Consider the following 21,857-nt stretch of genomic DNA (forward strand, 5'->3'; position numbering starts at 1 on the left):
CAATAAAGCAGAAATAGATGTTTTTCTGGAACTCTCTTGCTTTTTCGATGATCCAGCGGATGTTGGCAATTTGATCTCTGGTTCCTCTGCCTCTTCTAAAACCAGCTTGAACATCAGGAAGTTCACGGTTCACATATTGCTGAAGCCTGGCTTGGAGAATTTTGAGCATTACTTTACTAGCATGTGAGATGAGTGCAATTGTGCGGTAGTTTGAGCATTCTTTGGCATTGCCTTTCTTTGGGATTGGAATGAAAACTGACCTTTTGCAGTCCTGTGGCCACTGTTGAGTTTTCCAAATTTGCTGGCATATTGAGTGTAGCACTTTCACAGCATCATCTGCACAGCATAAATAAATAAGGATTCACCAGACAACTGACGTGGGTCTCTAACATGAAAGAGACCAAAAGCTAACAAAAAGCAACTTGTAAGACATGGGCTATTAGAGAGACTACTTTAAAACTCGCCCCCAAAATCACCTTATTAATATGCTCAGAAAGATATTGCATTCATGAAAAAAGATCAGTATTCTATTCTTTTGAACACAATTCAGAGAACAAAATGGTGTATGGGAAATGATAACATATGACAGCAGAAATGAGAAAATCTCACTTGAAAGATTAGAAGATAAAGCTGAAGAAATCTCCCCAAAGGCAGTTTAAAGAGGCAAGGAGATAGAGAATGGAGAGAAATGATAAGGAAATAAGATGACCAGTTTGGAAAGGCCAGTATTTGAATAATAAACATTGAAGCAAGAAAGCAGAGAGGAATTAAAGGGAGAGAATCATTGAAAAAATTTTTAAGAAAATGCCCCAGAATTAAGTGAGTTTCCAGGCTGAAATGCCTGCTGAGTGTCCAGCACAATGTTGAATTTAGACCCATAGGTTGGTACACATTGTGAAATTTCAGAGGGTTAGGAACAAAGAAAAGGACTAGTGGTAACTTACTTAGCAGATATCCTGCAAACCTTTTTTACATGGGAAAAAAAAAATCACATACAAAGGATTAGGAATCACAATGATGCTTCAAACCTCTTAACAGCAATACCTATACTGGATCCACGGGCCTCATAGTCATTTTCCCGGTCTCTAAATGCATAGTTTGGAATGAACACATTTGGTAGTTGGCAAACCCCACATTGGTTCCTGGCAAGACAGGAACACACAAAGCAAGGCCAAGGTCAAACCCTGACAGATTTGATCAGTCAAGATATAACAACCACTTTTAGATTTAAACAGTTTGCTACTCACTTACACAGTAAAAAGAATAGCCAAAGGTGTCAGCCCACCTTGATCCTTGCCCTTCATACCAAAAAAGGACAACACAAACAAAAGGGACCAGATGACTGAAGTGTGACTTATGGGACACCCTGTTGCTGAGGAGGCTAGACACTGGCTATGTAATTTTACACTGTTTAGCTTCACTAGTGGGGAGTAGGGGTAGGGAGGATGGCAGAAAGCCTTCATCAGACAGCCTCCCAGAGGAGACAGGGAAGCCAGTGCGAGACGGTTTTCATCCCCTCTGTTACAGGAGGATCACAAGGTGTATCTCCAAGACTCAGATTAGCTGCACTTCAAGCCAGCCGTTGCCAACATGGCTTATATGGATGCCTACAAGGAGGTCAAGAGACAAGGCAGAACTGTTCCCTTACAGTTCTTCGGCCTGTGGGTTAAAGCCATCATATTGCAGAAAGCTAAAAGGAAAACTTTTAAATTTGCTTCCCCAGCCTCCAACTAGGATGATGAATCATAAACAGTATCACATGCTCAGGGGAGAATGGCAGAGATGAGTGCATCTCTTGAAGACCTGAGAGCTGACAGTCCCCATCATATACCTGTTTTGGCTCCTGCAAAAACCAGAACAATTTGGGAGGTTGGCAGTTGACTACTGCAAATTCAACCAAGTCGAAGCTTTAGTTGCAGCTGTATCTTCATTAAAGCAGATTAACAAGACCTCAGGCACATGGTATCAGTGGCCACTGATCTGGCAAATTCTTCTCTTCCATCACCATCAGGACAGAGAGCCAGAAGCAAAAGTATTCCCCTAGGGCTATGTCCTAAATAAGAATAATCTATCAAGTTAAGGCATCAAAGTAAGGAAGAAGTGCATGTAGAGGCCTCACAGGCAATGGAAAGTTAAGATCCATACCCTAGTTAAGGGACAATATATGGGATTTTTGTTCAGATTTCTGAAGAGAAGTTCATATATTAGGACTATACCTAATTGAGGGAATAAAAGCTTTAAAAAAAAAATCCCAAAATGGAACAGTTTCATAGACTCACTTCTATGCTGAAATCTCATGAGTATGATAGAATGTTTCATTGATCACAAAAATCCAGTGATGTTCCCTCACAAAAGAGTAAATTATCCTGCCCTGTTGAACTCATGAATAGCCATGTGACTTGTGTGGCCAATGAAATAAGAGTACAACATGAAATGTGTCACCTCCAGGCAGCCATTTTAAGAGCTAGGTTCTCTTTTCCCTGCCTCTGTGATCACGGAAGTGAGGTAATGTTACTGACACACAAGTCTGTATGTCTGACATACAGTGAGGCCAAACAATACCAAAATATTGGAGAAGGAGCAGAGAAACGTTTATTGCAATGCCATGCAATGAGATGGGTGGTTCATGCCGTAAAAACCCCAAATTCCCCAAAAGCTTTCAGTAAAGCCCTTTTCTAGGAAAGGTGAGGGAGGGGCGTGGGTAGTTGTTGCAAACGTCTTGGTGTCAGAACCTCTGTTCTTGAGGTGAGGTCATGGTCAGGTAATGATGTTCCTGTAAACCTCCACCAAGTAAATATTATTCCCTCTTCTGACAAGAACAGGCAAGGTCCCAAGGCATAACTTTCACCCTCCAAGATATAAGTCCCGGCTGAGAGGAGGCAGATTTCAGCTGACAGCTCCCTAAGGCCATGTTCCCAGACTTTGCCCAGCTGTTGTGGCTGAGGGAGCCGGGTGCCCGGGACCAAACTAACTCTCAGGGCTTCTAAGCCACCAAAATGGCAGGGGCCAGTTCCAGAAGACTGCGACCCAGGCAGACTGCCGCTGCCATTAAATCGCAGAGGTGGCAATGGGAGACAGATTCATCAACTCAAGGGCTGTGGGGCCTTGGCGAGTAATCTGGAGCCATGAAGGACACAACCCCCAGCCTGTTCCCTGTGCCTTGCCACCCCCCACCACCACCCAGCTCACCCATCAGCCTGAGGCCAGGTAAGCTGGAGGGCCCACAGAGAAGGCCAGGATTCACCTCTTACCTCACTCTGCCTGAGGACCACCACTCTGAGGACCATGGACTGAATGGTCCCAGTAACAGTTGCTCGTTGACAGTTAGTTGCTCGTTGACAGTTGCTTGAGGGAGGGGCACGCTACAGATTGACCAATGGCTAAGCAGGACCACTAACGGTCATTCATTGACAGTTGGTCGCCAACGGTCCTGTGGCAACCGCTGCCTAGTAAGCAGGGTTCGGGTTAACAGGCGGGTGCCCCAAGAGCCACGCTAAGGGCTGCCCATGGCCAGGCTCTCGTAGGAGATAGTCCCTGGGCTGCACAGCTGGGGTTTGTCAAGTGGAATAAAATCGAAGATTTGCTCTTACCCAGACACTCCAAAGTTAAAACTAGTAGCAGAAACTGAGCTCTCCTGAAGTAAAGAGATAAGGTGACCACTCCTGAAGTCAAGGAAATCTTCCCTGTCTGCACCTGCATAGGGAGGCTCCTTGGGGGTCAACAAATGAGGGGGTACCACCCCATAATAAGTATGGCCATGCACCCACTTGCAAGACCTCTGCTATGGAATCCATCTTAGCAAAAAGATGTACACACAGGTTGGGAAGTGTCCTAGAACAGATCAGGTGTAAAGAATAAACAAGGTAATTGGCCAAATGTAAACCAAGTCCCAGAAGGACTATCCTGTATGATTTAAATCACCTCTTTACTATACTCCTCCTCGTTATGGGGGATGCCCATACCCTTTGTCTCTGAGTGTGTATTTCTGCCTTGTTTCAGTCTTAAATAAAATGGTTTCTCTGTGTGCTGTCCCACTTAATGTGTTGTGTCTCTAATAATAAACTTTGTACCTGTTTTTACAAGTTTTGCCTCCCTGAAACATTCTTGTTTTCAATGAGGGTAAGAGCCAGGGAAACTTTGCTTTTAGCTTCTAGCCCCTGGTGGTCTAGCAGCTAGGATTCCTGGTTTTCATTCAGGTTGTGCATGCATGTGTGCTAAGTCGTGTTTCAGTCGTGTCTGACTCTTTGTGACCCTGACTACAGCCCGCCAGACTCCTCTGTCCATGCGATCCTCCAGGTGAGAATACTGGAGGGGGTTGCCATGCCCTCCTCCAGGGGATCTTCCTGAAGTAGAAATCAAACCCACGTCTCTTACTCTTTGCTGCATTGGCAGGCGGGTTATCACTGGCACCACCTGGGAAGCCCTTCATCCAAGCTACCCAGATGCAATTCCTAGGCTGGAAATGATCTTTCTTCAGGACTGCTCACTGCCGTCTCTCCGAGATCAGAAGCATGTGTCAAGATGGAACATCTATCATCCTAGGTGCCTGAGTAACTACATGAGCACAGCCCCTTTGCTAACCTGCTGCTGCTGCTGCTAAGTCACTTCAGTCGTGTCCGACTCTGTGCGACCCCATAGACGGCAGCCCACTAGGCTCCTCTGTCCCTGGGATTCTCCAGGCAAGAATACAGACCTAATATGAATAAGAAATAGGTGGTGGTGGTGGTGGTGGTGGTGGTGGTGGTGGTTGAAGTTGCTGAGATTTGGGCATTAGTTTGTTACTAACTAACACAGCATATCCAAATAGTCCAGACCAGATAGGAGGAGGCACTCCCCTGGAGTCTGCTTATATGCGCAAAGCCCAAATCTTCTTGACCTCTACAATGGTTATTTGGAGTTGCCTTTCCAGGGTCCATTTCCCTGTCCCTTAGTTTCTGACAGTGGTTTCCACATGGTTCCAGTAAGCTAACTCTGTTCCCAACTCCAGGGGAAATGCAACCTAGGCTAAACCAATCAGAATATTCTATTTGCCTGACTGTATGGATTGGTCAGTAGTGGACTTGTGTCCTTAACTGGCCCAGTCAAAGTGAATCTCAGGGTTCTCGCTGGAAATGCACGTACTTACCACTACTACGACAAGTTTCACATTTCTTTACCATTAGTTATATGCTATCTTACTAAGTGGATTATGTATTATTGAAAACCAGGATCGTAATTTATCTCTTTATTGCCAGAACCTGGCAATTGTTGGCACAAATTAGTGCCTATAAATAATCATTGATCAATTAAAAGGGGAATAAAATTTATTCCTTTTCTTCAAATTTCACTTCTCAAATTTCAGGGCCATCTATCCATCTATAGAGCCACATTCAGCTGTTTGCATCTCTGTCCTTTCCTTCCCTCCATCCTGATCTAAGAATAAATGATATGCCCAATGTTGGTCTTTCAAAAAAATTACAGGTAAAATTTTCTTTCTTATTTCCCTGGGATGTGTATGGCATTTGCATGAATACTGGGCTCCCTTCTACTGTACAGCATCAGCACCAAAATCTCCACAGTGACTGAAATAACTGCCTCTTTATGACGGTACCACATCAGCCATGTGCTACTGGAGAAGTCTCAGTTCCAGGACCAAATCATGGGTCCTTATTAAATGGGTCCTTACAATACCCAGAAATAATACCAAATACCAAATAACCTGAAGAATTATAAATATTTTAACCTTTTCTATTCTCCTCAAATCACCAATCTCCCTTTTCTACCTCCCCTGGAACCTCCAAACTCATGATTCATAACTTAGCCTCCTCTTCTAGAGAAAACAGAAGTCATCACGTGGGAGATCTCTCATTGCCCTAAAATCAAACATCTACCACTATCCTAGCATCCTCACCTCCAGCTGAGAGAGAGGAATTGTTCCTCTTCCCCTTGTCCCACCTCCTATCTCTCCCTTATTTAAAAAAAAAACAAAAACCTTATACCATCACTCAATCCTTTTCTGTCTTGTATATCAATCTAGTTTTTCATGAATCTTTCCCATTAGTTTTTAAATGCACTGAGATATTCTCTTTAAAAAAAGCTTCACTTATTCCTTATTAACTACCACCTGTATTTTTCCTTCCGCTCCCATCTTATCTTCTCATTGTCTCCAAAAGACAGGAAAGGCAGTGAGGTACAGTGGTTAAGAACATGGATCCTGGCACCACACTACCTGCTTTGAAATACATCATTTAATGACCCTGAGACCATGGGCAGATTACTTCACTTCTCTCTGCCTGAATTTCCCCATAGACAAAAAGATTATAACACTGACACTAGTGCTTAGCACAGAGTAAGCACTATATAAAGGTTGGCTGTAATCACTTTTATTTTTATTTCTTTACTTTCACTCACTTCTCAGCCCATCCTTACCCCATCACTTCACGTGTTTACTAAGAACACCAATGATTTCTATGTTGCTAAATCCAACAACTATTTTTCAGTTATCATCTTACTTGAAGCCCAGGCAGCAATTGACAATGTTAACACTGTCTTCTTGGAACATCCTCTTCACTAGTCCAGGGGCATCAATTACCACCTACCCGGCAGTGTCTTCTTCATCTTTATCTGCCCATCTTTATCTAGACCCCACAAAGCTAGAGGTTTCCTGGACATTCTCCCCTTAAATGTCTCAAAGGCATTTTATATGCACTTCGTCCAAAACTGATCCAAGATCTTTCTCTCCCTAACCCCCTACCTTGAATATTCTTTTGTCTCTTCACCTGGCTAACTCCTACTCCTTCCTTAGACTTCAGCTGAAGTATGAGTTTCTCAGAGAAGCCTGAGGTGAATGCCTTCAAAGAAAATTTTAGCACTTGGTACCTCTATTTCACACCTGCAATGAGATGGTAAGTTACACGAGGGTTGGGACCATGTGTCTACTCACTATCCTATCCCAGGACATGAATGCAGTAACCTCCACAACCCGTTCAGTCGTGCTAGGGCCTAACGGCACTCTTGAAAAGTATAAACTGTGCCACTTTGCTCCAGGTTAAGATTACTAGAATAATTAAAACATGGCAGGGTGCAAATTAGTCTAGCAGAGGAAATAGTATTTTACCAAGCTTCTATATTAGTTTCAATTGCAATAAGAGGTTCGTGGATGAGAAAAAAAAAAAAAGCTGAAATTGGGAAGATTCATTCATTAGACAACCAACACATACATTGCCTTTAACAATGCAACCAGACCAATTGTGTGGCAATCAGTGCAATTGTGTGGAAGGTTTTGCCATTGGGTTTACACCTCACAGGTCTTACCTTTCCCTGCTGGCTCGGAGGGTAAAGCGTCTGCCTACAGTGGGGGAGACCAAGGTTCGATCCCTGGGTCAGGAAGATCCTCTGGAGAAGGAAATGGCAACCCACTCCAGTACTCTTGCCTGGAAAATCCCATGGACGGTGGAGCATGGTAGGCTACAGTCCACAGGGTCGCAAAGAGTTGGACACGACTGAGCGACTTCACTTCACTTACACCTCACATATGACTTGGACACCAGTATTCATTCCTACCTCAACAAGCCATCTACCTATAACCCAGCACTCCTGTGTCCCACTAGGAAGTGGGAAGTCTGCCGTAAGTCCAGGCAGCTACACTGCCGCTGGGGAGTACTGACGGAGAAGTTCAAGGGAGGAAAAGTCCTGAGCGTGTGTGGATGTTTTACCAAACAGTTTGCTCTCAAAGCGAGGAGGAGTAAATACGGCTGAAAAGAGAACACAGTAGACTTCGCAGGTGGGATATAGTTGAAAAACGAATGCGTGGGAGATCGTGCCAACTGGCATGCCCGGGACCCGTCCCCTCCGAGTCGATCTCGCGAAACTGTAACTAATTCCCGGGGATTCCCTCTAACTCCAGGCAAAGTCCCGTAAGGGCGGGGCAAGAAAAGGAGACGCCGGCGCGCGGCCTTCAGCCTCCGGGATCTCGAGAGAACTGAGGTTATCGCGATCTTTCCGGAGCCTACACTCCACGCGGAGTCCGAGCTCGTGTGCTGTGACCGGAGTGCAGGGAGGGCGGAGACTGTGCGGGAGGGAGAAGCCCCTTTGGCCTGCCCTACGGAAGCCTGCGAGGGAGGGTGGTGATCGCTGCCCAGTCTAGTTGTCCAGATGCCCAGCGCCAACGCCAGCCGCAGGAGTCAGGAGAAGCCGCGGGAGATCATGGACGCGGCGGAAGTGGGTTTCCTCCTTCTCCGGGCCTGAACAGACCCTTGGGCCGGATCACGCTGTGGGGGAGGGGGAGAGCGGGGGGTAGGGTGAGCGGGGGCCCTGGCCTCTGGATCCTTGGCGGCCCTTTGCCTGTAGGCCACGGGACTGGGGTCCGGGCGCCCGGAGCCTTCAACCGGGCCTCCAGGGCCCTTGCCCGAGCACCTTAGCCCGACCCACCCCGGATCGCATTTCTTCCTAGGGCGCCTGGAGGCATGGCTTACAAGAAGCGCGTCTCTGAGCTGGAAGGCGGGGGAGGGGGGCGCGGAGGGCGTGAAGTACCCACTGCCCCGGAAGTAGGAGCGGCCGGGTCAACCTTAAACTTCGCTGGGTTAGGCACGTATTTCACGTACTCCATCTCTTTCCCCGGAAATCTTTAATGTCCACTGATAATCGATTTTTGCTCAGCACTCGTGTACCTAATGTTTTTCAAGTAATGACAGTACTTCGTAAAGCGATCTGCCACTATAATGACCGTTTTCCATGTGACAGCTTTAGAGAAAAGCTGTCATTTTTATTTCCTTTCTTTTAAGTAATCCAAGTGAGGTAGGTGGGGAAGTTTGTAGGGAATGCGTTTGAGATGAAGTGACCGCAAATCATCTATGTAATTCATAATACCCTGTAGTCCATCAGTGCTTTTCAGAAATGAATGTTTGAAACCGTTCTACAAGTGATGTGTGCTCTTAGTGAAATTGAGATTTCTACCTAGCTGCTAATTTTTCTATTGAGGAGACATGAATTTGTGATAATCTGCATAAGGAATAGATCATTTTAAAAACATTAGATGGAATAGGGTTGCTGAAATATGAACAGTAGTAATAAGTGATCCCCTTTTTTCTTTTCACATGCTGTAACCTTTTTATGCTGCCCTACTACATTTTGTGACTGTATAGTAGGACTGGGGTTGTCTTTGTCTTTACAGTGTATTTTTTTTTATTTCGGAAAAAAATTGTTCAGTAAGCACCTTAACATGTTGTCTGGTTTGTTTTGGTGTAAATACAGAATTTAATATCTTCCAAATCTAAAGGAGAGGATTCCAACAGATAACTGTAGTGACAGAAATGAATTGTTTTATTCACATCCTAAATTACATTGAGGGAAACCATTTTTATGTATTCTTGATCTGATTAAGTATGTAATCTAGCAGTGTGCCTTTGCAAATAGTGTAGGTCTATAGACTATCTAAGGTAGACATTGTGGCAGAGTTATGTCACTTTATAGCTGGAAGGATCTTAAGAGATCATTTTCTCGGTAAAGTGAGATTAAAATAAAAGGCTGCTTAATTTAATAAGTATAGTTTCTTAATAAGTCTGGACTCTAGGCCTCGTTTTTCCTGTTCCTGGCTTAAAATCTGTGATAAGAATTTTGGTGTCATATTGTCAGTGTTGAACCACTTGCAACCTGATATCCTGAAGACGGTTTTAGAACAGGAAGCTGGGAAATTTTTTGATGATACTTTACAAAAGGAAAGTTGTAGTTAGCTTTTATCCAACATCTCTGATTTCTAAAAACTGGACATCTGGTGCTCAGAAAGCTTATCCCTAACTGTTGGTTCTCTTTGAACATCTCTTCCTGTAATAGGAAGTTAATAAAACTGTGGTATCTCATCCTTCTCCCTTCAAAAAGAGGAAATTTATAACCCTGCTTTGAAGTAGTTTAATCTCCTTTTTGAAGAAAGTAGTTAAGATGTGTTGTACATGTGTGTAAGTTTTATTTGAGAATGCTGTTCTGTATGGTATATCAATCCAGGAGTGGTGATCTTCAAAATAAATTATCCAGAAGCTGGGTGCTTATCCTTTTCTATGGAGTGCATATTAAATGATACGACATATTTCCACAGGTTAAAACTACTAGTTTGAATTAATAAAATAGTCCTGAAAGTTAAAATGAATTCATCTTTTTCCGTTGTGTTTCTGTGTTTATTAATACTATGCTATTAGTGTTTAAATAAAAAGTCATAATGTAAAAACTTTTTTTGTAGGATTATGCAAAAGAAAGATACGGAGTATCTTCAATGATACAATCACAAGAAAAACCAGGTTAGTAGTTATGTGATAATTTAAAAAGGCTTTTTTTACTTTCTAATTCCAGGAAAGCTCTTCATAAAGTTTTAAGTAAGGCTGACATAACTGAAAACATAACTCTGAAAAACTTAAATGGCAAACTTATGCCATTGTTGTTGTTTAGTTGCTAAGTCACCTCTGACTCTTTGAGACCCCATCCACTGTAGCCGGCCAGGCTCCTCTGTCCATGTCATTTCCCAGGCAAGAATGGAGTGGGTTGCCATTTCCTTCTCCAGGGCATCTTCCCAACCCAGGGATGGAACACACATCTCCTGCTTGGCAGGCAGATTCTTCACTACTGAGCCACCTTGAAAGTCCAAGCATATGCCATAACCCTGTGCAAATATTATCAATATAGGGTCCCTAATCTAGAAAAGGAAGAAAATACATTAAATTAGTATATTTTAAGGGGTAAATTATATTAGAAAGATATTCCTAAGTGATCATGTAAAAAGATTTGACTCTGGCCTAGGAGATAAAAGATAGTTAATAGTAGCTGCTTTCTTCATATGCAGCCTTTTTTGCATGCCTCATGAAGCTACCTCTTTTAGCACCCTCCTTATATAAATATTTCTTTGAAAATGATTTAATTGTTTCTCTCAGACCTGTAAGTTTGCTGTTTGTAAACATTTGTTTTCCTTTTATTGGTTTCTTTTTTGTTTGTGTCTATTTTTGTTCTCTTTTTTTCCCCCCTATTTTATATATGCAATTTCAACAAGTTTATCCTACTCAGCAATTTAACAATCATTTTTCTTCTGGTAGACACCCCAAAGCTTTCAAGCTTTGGTACACCTGCAGACCTTTAGGCTCTGGCCCATTGGAAGCACCAAGTACTGCTAATATATATGCCTGCCTATGAATTTTATGCTTTGAAAATAATATACCCCAGGTCAGTTTTAATTGTTATTTTAGATTTAACTCATTGCATGGTCGCAACATCACTTTTCCTCCCCAACTTTGTTGGGAAAATGTGCAATGAAAGACCAAAATAGGTTGCTGAGAATAAACCATTTCCAAAAGATAAAGCTAGTAAAGTAAAATAATTGAGTATAAAATGGGATAGAAGCAATATGCTATAGGAGAGGACTACTACCCCTGCCAGGACAAGCAGAAGAGGTCATGTGAGACTTTTTCTCAGCTTATCTATCTTCCTGAACTGCACTTCGTTGAGCTCTAACATCAAAAATCTTACTGGAGTTTGACTCCTACATAAGCCTCAGTCACCCTTTGCCACAATTATTGTTCCCATTTAGCTATCAAATCCAGACTACTGTTATAACAGTAACTGTAACAGTTATAAGCTTTCCCTACCAAAAGAAAGGTTAAACTACCTATGTAATCTGATTACACTAAATAACAGCAAAATTCTACCCTTGGTTTTACCTCTGTTAAAATCAGAAAATTTTGTTCAATATAAAGTTATCTGTCTGCTTCCATTTCTGAGGTAGTAGGTTTTCAAATTGAAACCCTACTGCCACTAATCTTTGCCTTAGCCACTCATATTGGTGGGACTGTGACATGCACCTCAGCTATGTGTGGATACTTTAAAGGTTGAGAACGCCTATGCTACTTCATTGGAATGCCACATGAAAGAAGGGCCATTATTCTTTCTTTTCCAAAGTACTATTAAAATTACTGTAATCATGATGCTTACTAATAAGTCTATTCTTTTAGACTTATTGTTTTGTTTTGAATTTTGATTGTCTAGTAAGTTGTTTGGAGAAGGCAATGGCACCCCCACTCCAGTACTCTTGCCTGGAAAATCCCACGGACGGAGGAGCCTGCTGAGCTGCAGTCCATGGGGTCGCTAGGAGTCGGACACGACTGAGCAACTTTCCTTTCTGTTTTCACTTTCATGCATTGGAGAAGGAAATGGCAACCCAGTCCAGTGTTCTTGCCTGGAGAATCCCAGGGACGGGGGAGCCTGGTGGGCTGCCATCTCTGGGGTCGCACAGAGTCAGACATGACTGAAGCAACTTAGTAGCAGCAGCAGCAGGCAAGATATAGTATGTTGGTTTAGAATGGTGGCAGTGAAGATGAAAGAGAATTGGATAGGTTTTAGAGATATATTTAGTATAGTCAATTCATAAAACTTGAGGCAAATTGCATACAGAAGGTGATAGAGAAGGTGTTAACCCTTGTACAACGTGAGTAGGAATGTAAATTGGTTATAGCCACTATGGAAAACAGTACAGGGGTTCCTCAAAAAATTAAAAATAGAACTACCATATAATACAGCAGTTCCACTTCTGGGTATTTATCTGAAGAATATGAAAGTACTAATCAAAATATATGTGCACCCTTATGTTACCGCAGCATTTTTTCCAGTAGCCAAAATATGAAAATACGCTAAGTGCCTGTCGATAGAGAAATAGATAAGAAAGAAGACGTGGTATATTTGTGTGCCATTAAAAAAGGTGAAATCTTGCCTTTTGCAACAACATGGATGGAATACAAAAATTAATAAATAAGCAAACCAAACAACAAAACAGAGAGCAGAGTAGTGGTTACTAGAAGGAGCATGAGGGGAGGGTAAAAAGGGTAACAGGGTCAAATCGGTGGAAATGTTTGGAAACTAAACTTTTGGTATTGAGCATACTGTTAAGTATATAGAAGCTGAAATACAATGTTAAACATATGAAGCATATGATGTTGTAAACCAATAAAAAGAAAAGCAAAAGAAAAGAGTGTTGCTAGAGATAAGAATCATTTAAGATAATATCAAGTACTTATGTTAGCTGTCAAACAAAGTAATTTTGATCTTGATCTCTTTGTAAATTCTGAAGTACAAAATTGTTTCACTTTTCTACTACAGATCGAGTTTTGGTTCGAATTAGTGATTTGACAGTGCAAAAAGCTGGTGAAGTTGTTTGGGTGCGTGCAAGGGTTCATACAAGCAGAGCTAAAGGTAAGATCGATTAGATGGTTACAGGTCTTTTGGTAATCACTGAATTTTTCTTTTGCAGTTTCTCACAAGGCAAGGCAGATCTTTAAAAACAAAATAGAAACACCTGTTTTCCTTCTTAAATCAATGTAAAATATTCAGTTCAGTACAGTCACTCAGTCATGTCCGACTCTTTGCACGCCAGGCCTCCCTGTCCGTCACCAACTCCCGGACTTCACCCAAACTCATGTGCATTGAGTTGATGATGCCATCCAGCCATCTCATCCTCTGTCTTCCCCTTCTCCTCCTGTCCCCAATCCCTCCCAGCATCAGGGTCTTTTTCAGTGAGTCAACTCTTCGCATGAGGTTGCCAAAGTATTGGAGTTTTGGCCTCAACATCAGTCATTCCAATGAACACCCAGGACTGGTCTCCTTTAGGATGGACTGGTTGGATCTCCTTGCAGTCCAAGGGACTCTCAAGAGTCTTCTCCAGCACCACAGTTCAAAAGCATCAATTCTTTGGTGCTCAGCTTTCTTCACAGTCCAACTCTCACATCTATACATGACCACTGGAAAGACCAAAGCCTTGACCAGATGGACCTTTGTTGGCAAAGTAATGTCTCTGCTTTGTAATATGCTGTCTAGGTTGGTAATAACTTTCCTTCCAAAGAGTAAGCGTCTTTTAATTTCATGGCTGCAGTCACCATCTGCAGTGATTTTGGAGCCCCCAAAAATAAAGTCTGACACTGTTTCCCCATCTATTTCCCATGAAGTAATGAGACCAGATGCCATGATCTTAGTTTTCTGAATGTTGAGCTTTAAGCCAACTTTTTCACTCCTCTTTCACTTTCACGGCTAATTTTAGGTTCTTATCAGATATTCTTAATTTGGACTTTCCATCATCAAAAAGTCTACAAACAATAAATGCTGGAGAAGGTGTGGAGAAAAGGGAACCCTTTTGCACTGTTGGTGGGAATATAAATTGATACAGCCACTAAGAAAGACAGTATGGAGATTTCCTTAAAAAACTAGGATTAAAGCCACCATATGACCCAGCAGTCCCACTCCTAGGTATATACCCTGAGGAAACCAAAATTGAAAAAGATACATACACCCCAATGTTCATTGCAGCACTATTTATAATACCTAGAACATGGAAGCAACCTAGATGTCCATCAACAAATGAATGGATAAAGAAGTTGTGGTTCATCTACAAACGAATATTACTCAGCCATAAAAAGACACATTTGAGTCCGTTCTAATGAGGTGGATGAATCTAGAGACTATTACACAGAGTGAAGTAAATCAGAAAGAAAAATAAATATCATATACTAACTCATATATATGGAATCTAGAAATATGGTACTGATGAATTTATTTACAAGGCAGCAGTGGAGAAACAGAATAGACTTCTGGACACAGGGAGAGGGGAGGAGAGGGTGAGATATAAGGAGAGAGTAAAATGAAAACTTACATTACCATATGTAAAATACATAGCCAATGGGAATTTGCTATATGTCTCAGGGAACTCAAACAGGGTCTCTGTATCAACCTAGAGGGGTGGGATGTGGAGGGAGATGGGAGGGGAAGGTCAAGAGGGAGGGGACATATATACACCTACCGCTGATTGATGTTGATGTTTGACAGAAAACAAAACTCTTTGAAGCAATTATCCTTCAATTAAAAAAAAAATAATAATTTGGCCTTAAAACTCAGGTGAAATCTAAAACTTTAAGGTACTTTTCTAGAACCTCTCAGAAGTTTGATTTTTTTAAAGTAAAGAGTGTTTTTGAGAAGTTTTTCATTTGTTAATATGAAAATATTCTAACATTTGTAATATTTACATAAGGAGAGAGGTAGAAGAGAGATACAGGTAGCCTGAGTTGTCAGGTAGCCGCTGGCTACATTTAGCTGTTAAAATTGAAATTCTGTAGCTCAGACATCAGCTGTATTTTGAGTGCTTAGTAGCCAGAGTGGTTAGTGGCTTCATATTGAACAGACAGGACAAATATAAAATATTTTTATCATTGTAAAAACTTCTGTTAGACAGTGCTAAGAATTTAGCATTAACAACAGAAAAGAAATACTAGGGGAGTTTGAACAAACGTCAATTTCTTATGGAAACTAGTGTTCCAAATTGCCTGAAAGTATTAGTGATTCTTATTAGTTTATAACTTTATGCTTTTAGACACTTTTTCACCCTTGATCATCCCCACAAACTTGTGAAATAGGTAGAATAGGCATTGCTATTCCTTATAAGTGAGGAGAGTAAGGCTCAGAATGATAAAGCTACTTGCCCTAATTCTCATAGTAACTGGTGGAATATGAACAGAATTCAGAAGCTTTTTAGGACACCTTCTGTTGCCCTAGCACTTAATTACTTCTATACTATGTAATACATTCTGTGTTACAACACTTCTTTTTATTTTTAAATATTTATTATCGAATTAATATAGGCCTATTATTTTAAAAATTCCAACATTTTATACATATATATCTTATAGTCTTAGAATCACTTCTATTAAGAATTTGTCTATTCTTTCAGTATCCTCCCCCACATAGATGACTACTACTGGACTTTGAGAAAAATCCTGGTAGAATTTTAACTTTTTAAAGAAATGTTGATTTGCCTTCATGAAAGGTTGGGCCATTTATTCTACCAGCAATAATCACACTGTATTGTAATCCTTCATTTATTTTCTCCCATTAGACGAGGAACCTTTGTTCTGTCCAAATTGGCACCTTGTTTCCTAAACAGTTATTTAGCAAATTAAAAGATGGAGTGCATGCTACATGTAATCCTGAACCAACAGTACTTCCCTCCACACTCAACCAAAAAATAGAACAGTTTGAATATGAGAAAAGACAACTACAGTGAATTCAAACACATCAGATATGTTTAAATCCATGTTTATAATGATGCTAAGGCAAACAAACGGAAAACCTAGTTGGTCATGACTGGAAGTGTCATTTCTGTATGAATTGTATATCACTGACTAATCAAATACTAGGTATGGGGAGGTGTCCCTTTAGAGAAGTATCTAGCCAATAAAATGAAGAATATTAGAACATTGTTATTTTGCCCCCAGTGAATTATCTGGGTATTGATCATCAGTGATTGCTAACAACATACAATAGAGAGACAACCAGAATATTTTATGTCTATGAGAGAATACACCACCACCCAATGAAATAGTCTTACCCAAAAAGTTATACCCACATCTCGTTAAGCCTGTAGATCTAACTACCAAATTACAGGAAAGTTGTAGGACAAAGGAACATGTTAAACGACAATGGGGATACAGGCAGCAAAATCTAGACTGTAGTAAACTACGAGGCAAAAAAGGCCTGATCTCTTCAAGAAATAAATTGAACCAGGAGGAGGAGCCTATGGATTAAAACAGATCTATCTCTCAACTAATCACTTATTTAGATCCTAATTTAAATATATAGTTGAAAAGGGACTGAGACTGTTGAATATTTGAACATTGACTAGGTATTTGGTGTTAAAAAATTGTTCATTTTTTGAAGTTGAGATAATACTGTTGTAATGTTTCTTTTAAAAAGACATCTCTTACGGATCCATACCAAATTATATATGGATGAAATAATAGAGAGTTTGCAGGAGTTTGCTTCAAAATAGTACAGAAATTGAGGGATAAGGCTGAAACAAATGGCCATGAATTGATAATTATTGAGGTACATGAGGATTATAGGTAGGCATTGCTAACATTTACAAATAATCATTTTGTTCTTTTCTTTCAAATGTTTATCTCGTTTGTTGTTTCTTTCTGCAATAATTAGTAGATTCCCCAGTTTTGCAAGGATTCTCACAATGAATAATTTTTCAAACAGTAGAGGTATAAACTCCTGCTGATTTATCATGTCTTTAGGTGTTCTGCATACAGTGTTACTAGGAAAAAGTACCAAAGTTTAAAAAGTAGGTTAGAAGAAGTTTTCATCTAGTCCAAGTTTTCTGTCTCAGGAATAGGTGTTAAATTTTATCATTCCTTTTCCAGAAAAAATTTCCCCTCAAAATATCATTGTGTTGAGCATATTTTTATAGAGAGTCAGTATACTCTCCTGTTTGTTTTTTTGTTTGTTGGAAATAATCAGTTGATCTTCATTATTCACAGATTGTATATTTGCAAATTCACCTACTATAACATGTATTTGTAACCCCAAAATCAACACTTGGAGAGCTTTCACTGTCATTCACAGATGTACCAGATATTCACATGAGCAGTGGTGAGAAATTTGAGTCTCCTAATACAACATTATCAGCTGAGGTTAAACACAGTGAAGCTCTGCCTTGTATCAGCTCTCGCAAACAGGTGTCCTCTTTGCAGTCTATTCAGTGCTACATTCTTGACAGTTTTCTGCTTTATTTTGGTAATCTAACTGTTTAAAATTGCCTCTGAAGCACAGTGCTGAAGTGTTCTCTGGTATTCCTAAATAAAGGAGAGCCCATAATATATATTATGGAGAAAATATGAATTATTAATAGCTAAGTTTTGTCTCAGCATGAGTTATAGTGTTGTTGGACATGAGTTCTATGTTAATGAATCAACAATATATACTAGATAAGGTGTCTTTAAACAGAAATACACACAACTGATTTATGTATTGTTGGACTAATAAAAATACCATGACCAGACGTGCACAGAAACCTCACTCTATATTTCCCCTAGGAGCAGTGGTTCAGTACTTGCTAATTCATTGTTCCTGGTGACTTTATAAAATGTGTGCGTATGGTCAGTTATTCAGTCATGTCTGACTCTTTGCAACCCCATGAAAAACATATAAAACCACAAGTAGCTAGAACCAACTGTATGTAATTGTATTGGTTTACAATAATGGATTTCTTAATGTTGAGCCATTTTTGGATTCTTGTAATAAACTGAATTTGGTAAAGGAGTGGATAGTATTTTTTTAGAATAGTACTAAGCTAAATTTCAGTAATTTTGTTTTTGAATTTTCATTAATCTGGTTTTTATAATTTTTACTTAGAAGATCCTACTTTGTTTTTAAGTTCGGATACGTGTGTGTGTGTAAGTTGTAAGTTAACCAGGTAATACGTTAATGTTTTCACATGGATTTTTCAAAGAGTACAAATAATATCTTCCTTTTTCTTCTCTACTGCGTATCCTTTGCCCCAGCCTTTGCCATTAATTCTTAATAGTTTGTCAGTGTCTTCCCCTCCAAATCTTTATTTTTAATGCACATATGCATACACATACATACATATATGATTTTGTTTTGTATGTGTTTTAATTTGTCTTATGTAGATGATACTATATTTATACATGGTTTCTATACCTTTTTTTTTTTTTTTCAGTTAACAATGTTTCTTGGAGATACTTCCATGATATCGGTTACAGATCTACATTAGGCAGTATTTCTCCAAAGTATTAAATTGCTGGGTTGAAGGGTTGGCATATGCATATTAAAATTTTCCAGTACCAGATTACACTCCTGAAATGCTATACTCAGTTATATTCCCCCAAGTGTGTGACAGTACCACTTGCTTCACACTCTTGGCAGTAATGATTGTTAGTGCTTTTTATTTCTGATAAGATTATTTGAAAAAGATAAATCTTTGAATTTCAGAATCCTGGTTGCTGCTACTCCCTTCTTCCTTACATGGAAAATTTATAATGACAATAAATATGACTGATTAGGAATCATTCATGTGTTTTAACTCCAGAAGTAGTAGCACATTAAAATTGGACTTAGAAAAACTACAAATGCTGTCAGTTTCAAGTAAAGTGCTGAAAAACCATGAATAAGGAAATTAAAGTGTCAAAAATATGACAGCTAGAATTCTGTTGGGGGGGGAGCCTTTAGTCTGTTTATATAACAAATATTTGTATATTTTTCTCCTCAAATTAAGAGCAGTATTTTACGTATTTTTAAAGATTACAAATCAGATTTCTCACAATAGGTTTATGTATCAAATCCCTAAAATCAAGAGTTTTATATAGAAGTAAGGGGAAGTTTTTAATTCTTAATGAAACATTTAGCATTAGTTTCTTTGATTGTGAAAGCTTAAGTGCTTATTGAAAGTAATTGAAATGGCTGATTCATGTGAATGTATGGCAGAAACCACCACAATATTGTAAAGTAATTAGCCTCCAATTAAAATAAATTAATCAATATAAATCCTTGAAATGAAAGTAATTGAAATATGTATGATTCCTTTCAAATTTTATACATACTGCATGAAGTCATTGGCCCAAGATTATTCTTCCTAAAACCTTAACTTATACTTTCAAAAGAGCTGATTTATTTAGGTGGTCAGAGAGAATTTTTATTTGTTGTTGTATTTAGTCAGTAAGTCTTGTCCGACCCTTCGCCACCTTCTGTGGACTATAGCCCACAAGGCTTCTCTGTCCATGGGATTTTCCAGGCAAAAATACTGGAGTGGGTTGCCATTTCCTTCTCCAGGAGATCTTCCTGACCAAGGGATCAAACCCACATCTCCTGCATTGACAGGTGTATTTTTACCACTGAGTCACCAGAGAAACCCTTAGAATTTTTAATACCAAGAATCAAAACCTCAACTTATATCCATATAAGAATATTTCAGGGAAAATAATAAATGGAAAGTATTTTAAAACATATAGGTCTTTGTGGTTTATTCCATAATTGATTAACATAAGCAGTGAAGGAAGATGTTAATGTTGGGTGTTAGGAAGTGAACATACATCATCTAATAAATTCAGGAGCTTGGCAAGCTAAAGGACAGTAGGAATAGATGAAAACTAAGATTGCCTCACATCTTTGATAACTGGTTCTTCCACCAAGGCTTACTTCTTTATTGAGCCATCACTGAAGTGGAGATAAGAGTAAACCTTTTGTCTTGACTATGTACCATGTTTGTTCTTCAGCTTAGAAATAAAGATTGCACTTGATGCTATAAAGGAAGGTTTCCAACTTTACACTTTTCTAAAACGGGCTTCTTCTGTAAATTTAAGAAACTGCTTCTTCTAAAAACTTAAGAATAAAAGTACAACACAAATTTTTAACTGCTGAGGACTGAAAATATTTAAAAATAGTGAATTCATTTTGTTGTTTTGAACACTGACTTTTCCTTTCTATAAACTCACTTCTGCTGGGGCATTCCATGAAGAAAGATAAATTGTTCAGTCACTCAGTCATCTCTAGACTCTGCAACCCCATGGACTACAGCATTCCAGGCTTCCCTCTCCCTTCACTATCTCCCAGTTTGCTCAAACTCATCCATTGAGTCATGACGCCATCCAACATCTCATTCTCCCTTGTTCCCTTCTCCTCCTGCCTTCAGTCTTTCCCAGCATTAGGGTCATATAGCAATTGATTAATCTGTCATATAAAGTTCTTGTATTAACTTAAGTAATGAGAACTCTTTGCTAAACTGAGAAATTATGTAATTGCTTCTTAGAATAAAAAATAATATATTGCTATAGTAAAAATTAACATCCTATAGTTCAGAAAGATGTAAGATGAACATTAGAGCTACACTATGATCCAGCAATCCCACACCTGGGCATGTATCCAGAAAAGACAAAAACTAGTTCATAAAGATAGATACACGAACCCCATTGTTCATAAGCGGCACTGTTTACAATAAGTAAGACACGGAAGCAGCCTAAGTGGCCATCACCAGATGAATGGATAAAGAAGATGTGCCATTTATCTACCTATCTGTTTTATGTATCTACCTGTCTCTACTTTGCTGTACACCTGAAATTAACACAGTGTTGTAAATCAACTATTCTTCAGTTTTTAAAAAGGAAGAAAAATAAAAATATCACAAATCTAGCTCCAGTCTATTCCTCTCCCCACCCCTCAAAAAACCGGTTTTGTTTCGTGTATTCTCTCAGGAAGAAAAGTGCATTTACAAGTATGAGCATATCCTTTGTTTTTAAATTTGTGTAAAAGGAGTCACACACACTCACACACCAGTGTATAGGAAAATGCCTTTTAGGACATTGAACTGAGCAGATCACGCTGTGCAGTGTATCACTGACCAGAGTCAAAGAAAGAACAATTTAGTTTACTAACACCTTTCAAGAACTTGGTGTCAAAAGCACTTGATAGAGGGGGTCTGAGTGGACAGCTCTGTTTACCAGGAAACCAGTACTGATTTTTTAAGTCTTTTAAAAATCTTTTTGAATGTACCATCAAGGTTCTAGTATTTGAAAGTGCTTTGAACACAGAAAACTTGGGACCATAGCATTAGAGTCATATGTAGATCTGTTCTACTAGTGAAAATTACATAGATATGGGGTGATGTTAAACCTTATTTCTTTTATTTAAATAATGCTATAATGAACAGCTTTGTCAGTAAGACGTTCCCTATTTAATTTTCTTAACATACATTCTAAGAAACATATTTTTTGAATCAGAATGTTTTAAGCCCATTGCCAAATTGATCTCTGAAAGCATTGTAGAAGCCTATCTTGCTATGGACAAGTTATGAAGGAACGGTTTTCACTTAATTCTTCTGAACATTGAATAATAGTGTATATTTTTAAATTTATTCTAGTATGAGAGGTATGTGTCGTAATCCGTATTTGTTTCAACTTACAATAGTTTCATTTCCAGTAACATTTTTCTCCTTATGTTTACTTCAGTTCAATTCAGTTGCTCAGTCGTGTCTGACTCTTTGCAACCCCATGAACCGCAGCACACCAGGC

The 21,857-nt window shown here is 39.5% G+C and overlaps 1 protein-coding gene and 1 long non-coding RNA gene across 5 annotated transcripts in view; one reads left to right on the forward strand and one right to left on the reverse strand.

Annotated features, from left to right (window-relative positions):
* LOC139176414 (uncharacterized) overlaps window positions 1-7,917 on the reverse strand; it is a 544,804-nt gene extending 536,887 nt beyond the window's left edge. For all 4 annotated transcript variants that reach the window (XR_011560878.1, XR_011560877.1, XR_011560876.1 and 1 more), the window contains exon 1: window positions 3,252-7,917. This is a non-coding gene — a long non-coding RNA (uncharacterized lncRNA). The remainder of the gene's footprint in view (window positions 1-3,251) is intronic.
* Window positions 7,918-7,976: 59 nt separating this feature from the next.
* Window positions 7,977-21,857, forward strand: part of DARS1 (aspartyl-tRNA synthetase 1) — a 65,068-nt gene continuing 51,187 nt past the window's right edge. Inside the window, exons 1-3 of the mRNA XM_019973400.2 lie at window positions 7,977-8,199; window positions 10,211-10,268; window positions 13,108-13,200. Coding sequence (XP_019828959.2) covers window positions 8,134-8,199; window positions 10,211-10,268; window positions 13,108-13,200 — 217 coding nt within the window. The 5' untranslated portion in view covers window positions 7,977-8,133. The remainder of the gene's footprint in view (window positions 8,200-10,210; window positions 10,269-13,107; window positions 13,201-21,857) is intronic.

Source organism: Bos indicus, chromosome 2 (assembly GCF_029378745.1).
Source record: "Bos indicus isolate NIAB-ARS_2022 breed Sahiwal x Tharparkar chromosome 2, NIAB-ARS_B.indTharparkar_mat_pri_1.0, whole genome shotgun sequence".
Classification (NCBI taxonomy): Eukaryota; Metazoa; Chordata; class Mammalia; order Artiodactyla; family Bovidae; genus Bos; species Bos indicus.